Here is an 11,029-nt window from a genome sequence, read left to right on the forward strand (position 1 = left end):
TCAAAAGGGCATTTTGGTCATTTCCTATGGGCATACAAGCTAACTAGCAAATGACTAACCGATCCTACGTGATCATAAGGTATAACCTCAGTGGTTATTCCCTATGAAATTATGATCATTAACTAAGCTTGGTCGGATCCAAAGATCGACCAAACGGGTCGGGTTCGGAAGTATAAGCGGTTGTTTAGACCGCTTATCTTACGACCCTAAACAAGCACAAACTAATAGTGTCGAGTTAGACATGTCAAAATATGTCTAACCTACTGATTTGGTATCAAAACAAAGTGTTTTGATACCCTAAAGTAGTTCCGTTGCAAAATGCGTGCTAAAACGCATTTTGACCGAAACTTTGACTCGACACTACAACTAGATAACGTGGTAATCAGCGGTTATAATCGCGAAGGATTATAACTATCGTGATTACAATCACGTGTCAAAGTTCAATTGAACTTTGACTTGACCAATTGATGGTCAAAACCGAAAGTCAAACTGTTGGCCAAACTGTTTGACTTTCTGCACTACATAAGGAAAAAGCAAGAAAAAGAATGAAAGAAGGCTCACAATAGTCATTGCTATCTTTTCTACAAAGAAGACAAGTCCCAAATCAGTTGAGAGAGCTTCCAAAGCAGATAAGAAGGGAGGAAATGAGGAATGAGCAAATGAAACAATGGATGGCTTGGCTATTTATACTTGTTGGTGATGAACAAGATCATCACAAGTGGATTGTTTAGCCATTAAGCAATAAATCTCATCCATACAAGTGTTAGGAGCAGGTGCAAAGCCTTGGAGAGGTGGTAACTTGGTTACCACACAAAGAAATTGCAAGATTGGCCCCTGAATTTACAAACTGTTGCTGAAAACACACTTTCTGCCCAGATGTGATGCTCGCGTAGCGCGACGGCATAGGCAGTAGGTGCTCGCGCTACGCTACCATGTATCAGGTTCAGCAAAAAATGGCAGAAATGGTCCCTGCACGTATTTAAAGCCTTTTTCGATGCGTTTAAACCCTGTTAACCTCATTTCAAGGCTCTAAAATGAAGTTAAAGCATAGGGGACTCAAAACATGCTCAAAAATATCTCGGATGTCGGTTCGTTTGGTCGTACGATCGCGTTGTTCGGTTAATTACGACGGAAGTCGTAACGAACGCAAAATCGATCCAAATTAAGCGACGAATGGAATTTTTGCATGGCGATCACTAAAATAAAAATATTTTAGTGTGTACAAAAATTTTGGATGTCCAGATGTGTCCAGAACGTAAGATACGCGCGAAAATGCAAACTTACGCCGTTTTTGACACTTTTAGTCCCTGTAAGATCATATAAGCATGTTTTCGCACACCGAACCTATCAAAGCTTATTTCTAAGCCATTTTTAGGTTATATATGGTATGTTTAACTTATGATCAAGTTCCGGACTGTTCGACACCATACGAATCGGTATAGTTTCGCAGTTTGACACAAATAGTCCCTGCGATTGAACAAACTTGTTTTCGACACACCAACCCATCCAAAACTTATTTCTAAGTTATGTGAAGGTTATTTAAGGTATGTTAAGCCTATTTCACTATTCTGGAGTGTTTGTCGCATTAAACTGACTGCGTTTACACACCAGTTTGCGTATAACTTTCCAGAAAGCGATTTAGAGCTTGAAATCGAACGAGAATTGATATGTGTAAACGATACACATATTTATACAAATTCCAAGTATGAAATACAATATTTCATTGATTTGGTATTTGTTCGATGGTCTTGGAGGCACAGATGTCACAGTCTCCCCTACTTCAGGAAATTTCGTCCCGAAATTTAATTAGAGGAAACTTGTGAGAGCTCGAAACATGAAGTCGGAAAGATAAGACAATACTGGCTGGGTTCTGAACTTCTAGTAACTTTAATAACATTATGCTTGCAGTGTAAGAGGGACACTTATATACAAGTATATGAAGTGTCATTGGTGCGTCCACCGTACCTCATTACATCGTTCACATTCCGTCATTGTTGCCACTATCAGTTCTTACACATGATAAATCTTACTGTGGTTTCTGTGCACTGAATTTCATAATTATGTACGCGTCCATAATTACGTAATTCCTTGCATAGTCCACACAGTGTATTTGATAATGTGTAGGGAGGAACCAAATGAACGAACCTGTGATGAGCGTGACTAGACCATCATTGAGTCCTTTAGATCAATAAATGATCTTTTAAAACAGACTACCTAGAAGTCTTTCCAGCTATATCACATATCATTCTTGACCAGATGTTGAATCAATCTTTAACTAGACCACTCAAGGGGTCTTTTTCGAAATATGAAATGGCACTTATATAATCCAAGGGTCTTAACTACCACGTAGAAGCCCATTAAGGATTTAAGGTAGTACCTTTGAATATCCTACTATGAATCCCTCATATGAAGATGTGGGAGATTCTATGAGGATTTTGAAAACAAAATCGGATCGCACAAAACACAAAGGAGATCACATAAACACATAATCACAAAATCGCATAATTGATTAATTTGACCTTTAATTTGTTATCTTTGGACCAGGGTATTTAAAGTACGCCAGGAATCCAATCCGTGGATTTCATTTGGCACTTTAAATATTTCCAAGAGTCTAACTATGAAGATAGGAAGATCTTAATAGGAATTCGGTTTTTGATGGTAAGCTTATCAAGCTTACGATAATAGATACACATACAAAAAGATCCGTCTTTCCTTTTCACAAAGAGGGCAGGAGCTCCCCAAGGTGAAAAAGCTCGGACAGATGAATCCTTTTCTCAAATAACAATGGGTTTTTAAAAGAAATGAGCGTTTAAGGTTCTAGGGGAGATCACAAGTGATCATGGGATTGACAGAACTACACGAGCAGTTTGTCTTTGTGTTGACATTACAAGGTTGCTTCAAACATTCATGCAATTGCAGTAGTTTAAAATAAAACCACAAATTTTATTTATATAACAACCGCATTGTCTGTTAAATGTTTAAAAGATAACAACCAGAAGAAATACAAAATACTAATTGTTTAAAGCTGCATCGTCGATCGCCTCGTTGATGTTAAACACTCGTCCACGAGCGGGATTCACATTCACGTTCGCGTTCGGATTTGGGTTAACATTCGCATTCGCGTTTACCAATCTCGGGCAATTGTTGCGAAAATGACCCATTTCTCCGCAATTGAAACATGAACCAGGTGGGAATCTCGCAGCGTTCCCTTGAGCTTGTGCTGGGACCTGGGCAGCCTGATTTTGACCAAAACGACAAGTATTGGCCAAATGCCCAAGCCTACCACATGTAGCACACTGTTTACAGGCCTGTTGGGCAACATGGTGACCATTACATCGAGTGCAGTGAGGTGCGGTACCAGCATATGCTTTCTTTGCAGGAGGTTGAGTCGGTGGGTTCTGAGGGTTCTGTGCAGTCTGATTGGTGACAGCAAAGTTTTGGGAAGCCTTGCACTTCCTTGATTTCTTTGATGCCTCATCCTGCTTTTCACCCTTACCCTTTTCAGAATCGGTTGACTTCTTTTTATCACCCTTGCGGGTGAGTTTACCCTTCCTGACTTGAGATTCAGTCAGGGTAGCAGACAACTCGATCGCTTGACGAACGGTAGTAGGATTAACGCCAGTCAGGATGTCCTGAATGGAGTCGGGTAAACCATCGATATACCTCTCAATTGCCTTATCCAACGGGGTAACCATCGTGGGACACAACAAACTAAGCTCCTCAAATCGATCCGTATAAGCACGGTGTTCTCCCCCGACTTGTTTCAAATCATCAAATTCTCGTTCCAACACTCGAATCTCGTGTCGGGGACAGAACTCTCTCATTATGAGAGCTCAGAGCTCATCCCAAGTCTGTGCTAGTGCCACTTCGGCACCCCTATCACGCATCACTCCGTTCCACCATGTAAGAGCTCGCTTCTCAAATACGCTTGAAGCAAACTCAACTTTGCGCGCATTCGGACACTGCACATGTCTGAATGTGCTCTCGATACTCTCAAACCATTGCAGGAGTGCGGTTGCTCCTTGTGACCCAGAAAACTTAAGCGGCTTCGCAGAATTGAAATTCTTGAAATTACACGGTGCATTGTTGTTGTTATTATTGTTATTGTATAGCTCGTGGATTTGGGTCACAATGCCTGGAAGCACAGCAGCCATTTGTTGAGAGACAAGGGCTGCGACTTCCTCAGCGGTATAAGTTCGAGCATCGGTTTGAGTATTGCGTCGTGGAGGCATTGTCTAAAAAGGAAACATGGGAAACGCGTGAGGTTGACAATTGGAGGAACAAAAGAGGTATTGAAAATATCGACACCACACAAGGAAGGCGATCATTTGTTCGTTACCTTGAACAAACAAACGACACGCAGTGACAAATCAAAGTAAATAGGTCAAAATAATGTATCGCGAAGACATGCTCGCCTATAAGTGAACACTCACCCCAAGAGTTCCCAGGTAAGAGTGACTGGTCCGATAATGCGGATTTGTACGAACACTCTAGCCTTAGACAGAAAACTCAGGGTACAGGCATTCACTCTTCCAGTTTGCACGTGTTCACATTATTTAAACCTAAACTTTGACGAGATTTTGAAAACTCGAAAGGCACAAAGCCAAAGATGAATCAGACTGGAAGGGTTCAAAACCTTATAATAGAAGGTTCAAAACCTAGTAATCAATCATCTAAGGATAGATGATTAATTTTCGAAGCGGATTCGTTATTGTGTTCTTGTTGTGGTTATCACCTAAGGATAGGTGACGGTATTGTTTTAAAATTTCTAAACACAAGTAAACTTGTGTTAGGGTCCTAAAGTTATAGTCTAGGTCAAAGCAATGCTAATAACCTAATTCCCTATAACCATTGGCTCTGATACCAACTCTTCTGTCACACCCCGACCACGTTAAAACAACAAACCGTGGCGGAAACGTCGGGGAGTGTTGCAACAGAATTATTGTTTCACAACCATGGTAACCAAATGTTTTGTTTTATTGAATTATTATGTAAAGTACATTGTCTTTAAATCAAACAAACTACATATTGTTTATTGCTGTTTTTAGATCACTAAGGCCTCGTCCAGGTCCTATGTGACGCAAACTTCCTAGCAAGCAACATCAAGCAATATCTCCTGAAACATATGTAAAAAAAATAAAGTCAGCAAAGAAATGCTGGCGAGTACATAGGTTTTGTGGGAGTATTGGATTCATGGCTCGTTTATATGTTGCAGTACCTCGTTAGACTACAAGAGTCAAAAATACAAACCTCGTTTTGAAAAGTGTATTGCAACATAATTAACCAACTCAAATCAAATTGGTTATAGTTTATAAAATCTCGTAGCCATGAGTCTTAACCCAAAAACATTTGTTTTAGTAAAATAATTTGGAAACATCTCGTAAAAGCTCGTTAATAAAACTCGTATGGTTTATATCGTTTCGAAAACCTCGTTGTGTGATATCGTTTCAAATCGTTTTCCCAAGTGAACTAAATAATGACACGCAATGTAATATGATAGAATCACTTATATATAAGAAGTACCAGCGGCGTATCTACCATGATTCTAGCATACTACACTCGTTCCATTATCTAATCACTACCCAAAGCCAATCGTTTAATTCGTTTATCTCGTTTCAAATCGTGTATCTCGTTTCAAATCGTTTAACTCGACCCAAAATCGTATTCGTTTTAATAGTGAAAAATACTTTTGGTCGTCTCGTTAACAACATTCAAACCTTCGTGACTCATTTAACTCGTTTCTCGTTTCGTATTAACAAACCACCAAAGGGTAAGTTAACAATCATCAGGTTCAGTCGTTACCTACATAACCCCCACACATAACCATGGGTGTCGTCTGATAACGGGATTTGTCAGATCCTATGGTACCATAACCTAATACTGGTCGGCTTGATCAGAGCTAATGAATGTCATTTGTTATGTAAATACAACCAACAAGTCTTGTTCACCTTATTGAAATCGTTATTAGTTTTGTATAAACCATCTTAATCGTTTTTGAAATCATCGTTTAAACCTTAAAAATCGTTTTGTACATATGATTCACCCCAAAACAATTGAAAACAGTAAAATAGGGGAACTATGTACTCACTTGAGATTGTAGGGTATCCTTGATTTTGTGAACTATCGATGCACGGGCAATCAAGGAATCAAGTGTTACCTAGTATCGGATTGCTAGATAAATAAATCGACACCTAAATCGGGAGATAGGATAGAATGAGGTTCTATAAATCAAATGAGTAATTGAACTCATATGGTATGATTTAATAGTACCATCATTCGGATTGAAAGGCCTACCTAAGTGCTTTTGACCCGTTTCGACCCATTATGGTAACATAAGCCACTATAATGCGTCGTTAGCGTAAAACTATGTTCGGATGGTAATCTATATGCTATGTCAAGTCTTACATGCCCAATTATCCCTAAACATGTTACTAAATCAGATTACAAGTCAAAAATATGTTCACATAGTCAAATTACGGATTTTAGCTTCAAAAGGGCATTTTGGTCATTTCCTATGGGCATACAAGCTAACTAGCAAATGACTAACCGATCCTACGTGATCATAAGGTATAACCTCAGTGGTTATTCCCTATGAAATTATGATCATTAACTAAGCTTGGTCGGATCCAAAGATCGACCAAACGGGTCGGGTTCGGAAGTATAAGCGGTTGTTTAGACCGCTTATCTTACGACCCTAAACAAGCACAAACTAATAGTGTCGAGTTAGACATGTCAAAATATGTCTAACCTACTGATTTGGTATCAAAACAAAGTGTTTTGATACCCTAAAGTAGTTCCGTTGCAAAATGCGTGCTAAAACGCATTTTGACCGAAACTTTGACTCGACACTACAACTAGATAACGTGGTAATCAGCGGTTATAATCGCGAAGGATTATAACTATCGTGATTACAATCATGTGTCAAAGTTCAACTGAACTTTGACTTGACCAATTGATGGTCAAAACCGAAAGTCAAACTGTTGGCCAAACTGTTTGACTTTCTGCACTACATAAGGAAAAAGCAAGAAAAAGAATGAAAGAAGGCTCACAATAGTCCTTGCTATCTTTTCTACAAAGAAGACAAGTCCCAAATCAGTTGAGAGAGCTTCCAAAGCAGATAAGAAGGGAGGAAATGAGGAATGAGCAAATGAAACAATGGATGGCTTGGCTATTTATACTTGTTGGTGATGAACAAGATCATCACAAGTGGATTGTTTAGCCATTAAGTAATAAATCTAATCCATACAAGTGTTAGGAGCAGGTGCAAAGCCTTGGAGAGGTGGTAACTTGGTTACCACACAAAGAAATTGCAAGATTGGCCCCTGAATTTACAAACTGTTGCTGAAAACACACTTTCTGCCCATATGTGATGCTCGCGTAGCGCGACGGCATAGGCAGTAGGTGCTCGCGCTACGCTACCATGTATCAGGTTCAGCAAAAAATGGCAGAAATGGTCCCTGCACGTGTTTAAAGCCTTTTTCGATGCGTTTAAACCCCGTTAACCTCATTTCAAGGCTCTAAAATGAAGTTAAAGCATAGGGGACTCAAAACATGCTCAAAAATATCTCGGATGTCGGTTCGTTTGGTCGTACGATCGCGTTGTTCGGTTAATTACGACGGAAGTCGTAACGAACGCTATAATTGCTATTCCTATGCTTTCGGTGGTAAAAAAGCTTCGTAACCTAAAACATCCGTTGCGGATCCTTCTCCATAAACAAGGTAACTTGCATGCTAAGGTTAATAATCTTAGAGCTAGCCTGGATGATATTCATAAGCTGATTGATCAGAACCCGTTTGATGCTGCTCTTCGGGTCAAAGAATCAAACATTATAAAGGAGCTCCATTGTGCTGCTTATGATGAGGAGTCGTTTGTAAAACAGAAAGCGAAACTTGATTGGCTTAGTGCGGGTGATGGTAACACAACGTATTTCCACAACTTTGTTAAAAGCAGGAATGCAAGGAGCAAAATTCACTCAATAAATGATGCTAATGGCAATCATTACGAGGGTTTTGGCGTGGAGCATGCGTTTGTAGATCACTATATGAAGTTCTTGGGTGTCGAGTCCGAGGTTGATGATCTGATTATGGAGGATTTGTTTTCAAAATCCGTTAGCTCTGTTGAAGCTAATCATATGATTCGTCCTGTGACTAGAGAAGAAATAAAGGCTGCAATGTTCAGTATTGGTGATAATAAAGCTCCCGGGCCAGATGGTTTCACTTCGGTTTTCTTTAAGAAAGCTTGGGATATAGTGGGTGAGGAGGTTTCGGATGCTATTCTGCAATTTTTTGATAATGGTAAATTGCTTCAGCAGGTGAACCATACTGTTATTGCTCTTGTCCCGAAGGTCCCGACTCCCTCTTCGGTTTTGGAATATAGACCCATTTCTTGTTGCAATGTCATTTTTAAATGCATTAGCAAAATTTTGGCAGATCGAATAAAAGGTAGTTTGGGTAGTTTGGTGGATATAAATCAATCTGCTTTTGTCCCGGGTAGGAAGATATCTGATAATATTCTGCTCACTCAGGAGCTTATGCATAATTACCACCTTCACAAAGGAAAACCAAGGTGTGCGTTCAAGATTGATATCCAGAAAGCTTATGATACGGTTAGCTGGTCTTTTTTAAAGTCTATTCTAACCAAGTTTGGTTTCCCAAGTAAAATGGTTGATTGGATTATGACATGTGTCTCCACTGTCTCCTTCTCACTGAGCATAAATGGGAATCTATGTGGTTATTTCAAAGGTAGAAGGGGTCTTCGACAGGGTGATCCGATCTCTCCTTATTTGTTTACTTTAGTAATGGAAGTTCTTTCGTTGCTTTTACATAAAGCTGCTGATCAACATCCTGCTTTCAGATACCATGATAAATGCAAGCAACAGAAGATTATCAATGTGTCATTTGCTGACGATCTATTCCTTTTCGTCAATCCTGACCTGATCTCGGTTAAGGTGGTGCGAGACACCTTGGAGCTGTTCACTAGAATATCAGGTCTAACCCCGAATCTAGCTAAAAGCACATTGTTTTTTAGCAATGTCTCATCGGGGGTTAAACAGGACATTCGCTCCCTTCTGCCGTTTCAAGAGGGTGTTCTCCCGGTCAGGTACTTGGGGGTTCCGCTAATCTCTACAAGACTTATGTATAGGGATTGCAAAATCCTGGTGGACCGGGTAGATAAAAAGATTGAACATTGGATGAATAAGTCTCTTTCGTTTGCGGGGAGGCTTCAGCTGATTAAGTCAGTCATATCAGCTACGCACATCTATTGGGCTTCGGTATTTATGCTTCCGGCTCGCATTATGGCAGACATTGAAAAAAGGATGCGGAATTTTTTATGGAGTGGCAGTGTGGTGAAAGTTGCTCATCCTAAAGTGGCTTGGAAAAACGTTTGCCTTCCGAAGTCGGAGGGGGGTTTGGGCGTTAGAAGAATTCGAGATATGAACAAAGCGCTGCTTGCGAACCACATTTGGAGTATTTTGCTTAAAAGAGAGTCTCTTTGGGTGAAATGGGTCCATTCTTATAGGATTAAGGGAAAGAATTTTTGGAGCATTCCTTTTTGAGGAAGTATGAGTTGGGGATGGAGAAAAATCCTAATGATTCGATCTTCCATTCGTCAGTTTGTTTGGTATTCTATTGGTAATGGCCGGGACATTAATGCGTGGCATGATAACTGGTGTGATCATAGCCCGTTGGGTGATTTCATTACCCCAAGACGAATCCATGGAGCGGGTTTTAATATGCAGTCTACTGTGGCAGATCTTGTTAGTCATCATAATGATTGGCTGTGGCCGGTTACGTGGCTTCAGTTTTATCCGGCTTTGACGAATTCTCTGCCTCCGTTTCTTAACCAAAGTACTCCAGATAAGCTGATTTGGAAGGATAGACAACATATGCAAAAGGAGTTTAGTGCTAGTGAGGTTTGGGATAATATCCGTTCGCGTGGGGAAGAGGTGGGTTGGGCCGATTTGGTGTGGTTTAGTCAATGTATTCCTAGACACTCTTTTCACATGTGGCTAGTTATCAAGAACAAGCTGAAAACTCAGGATCGTATGGGGATTTGGGATGCCGGTAGTGCAACTAATCTTAATCTGATGTGTTGTCCGCTTTGCAGGAAGGGTAAAGACTCTCGGGATCATTTATTTTTTCAGTGTTCTTATGGGGAGCAAGTGTGGAATATGGTTAAAGCTATGGCTTATATGGATGTAGTGGATGCTAACTGGGACTCTATCATGACTTGGTTTTCAGAACACAGCTCGGGTAAATCGCCAGAAGTGTTAGTTGGTAAAATGGTTGTTGCTGCCTCAACTTATTTCATATGGCAAGAAAGAAACAATAGATTATTTTCTCCAAATCAGCGGAAGGCTGCTTTGATTGCTGATATTGTCCTGCATACGGTGCGTATGAAGTTGATGACGTTCAAGGCAGGGAGAGGCTCCAGGAACCCGTTAGTATTAGAGCGGTGGAAGTTCCAAGTGAAGACTATGAGCATCGATCCAGGCTAAAGTATGTTTGGGGTTTTCTGTGTCTGTTTGTTGCCATTGTTTCGGCTTCTGGTTGTTTTTTCTTTGGTTGTTTTTGTTTCGCATGGTTGTGAATCTTTATTGGTTTTGGTTTTGCTAGTCTTGGTATGCCAAGTCTAGCCCTAGTGTGCTTCTTTGGCACGCTCGTGTGATTCTTTATTCTTTATATATAAAATTCACCGGGGTAACCCTTTACCCAAAAAAGAAGTCGTAACGAACGCAAAATCGATCCAAATTAAGCGACGAATGGAATTTTTGCATGGCGATCACTAAAATAAAAATATTTTAGTGTGTACAAAAATTTTGGATGTCCAGATGTGTCCAGAACGTAAGATACGCGCGAAAATGCAAACTTACGCCGTTTTTGACACTTTTAGTCCCTGTAAGATCATATAAGCATGTTTTCGCACACCGAACCTATCAAAGTTAAACATACCATATATAACCTAAAAATGGCTTAGAAATAAGCTTTGATAGGTTCGGTGTGCGAAAACATGCTTATATGATCTTTC

The 11,029-nt window shown here is 40.1% G+C and overlaps 1 protein-coding gene across 1 annotated transcript; it reads left to right on the forward strand.

Moving 5' to 3' along the window:
• Positions 1-9,590: 9,590 nt before the first annotated feature.
• Positions 9,591-10,499, forward strand: LOC110889548. The gene has a single exon (XM_022137106.1). The coding sequence runs from the start codon at positions 9,591-9,593 to the stop codon at positions 10,497-10,499; it is 909 nt and encodes a 302-aa protein (XP_021992798.1).
• Positions 10,500-11,029: the final 530 nt, after the last annotated feature.

Source organism: Helianthus annuus, chromosome 2, assembly GCF_002127325.2.
Source record: "Helianthus annuus cultivar XRQ/B chromosome 2, HanXRQr2.0-SUNRISE, whole genome shotgun sequence".
Classification (NCBI taxonomy): Eukaryota; Viridiplantae; Streptophyta; class Magnoliopsida; order Asterales; family Asteraceae; genus Helianthus; species Helianthus annuus.

Bases quoted from the DNA above. Each gene is read 5' to 3' on its own strand.
- LOC110889548 (XM_022137106.1), top strand. From the start codon at position 9,591: ATGATTCGATCTTCCATTCGTCAGTTTGTTTGGTATTCTATTGGTAAT.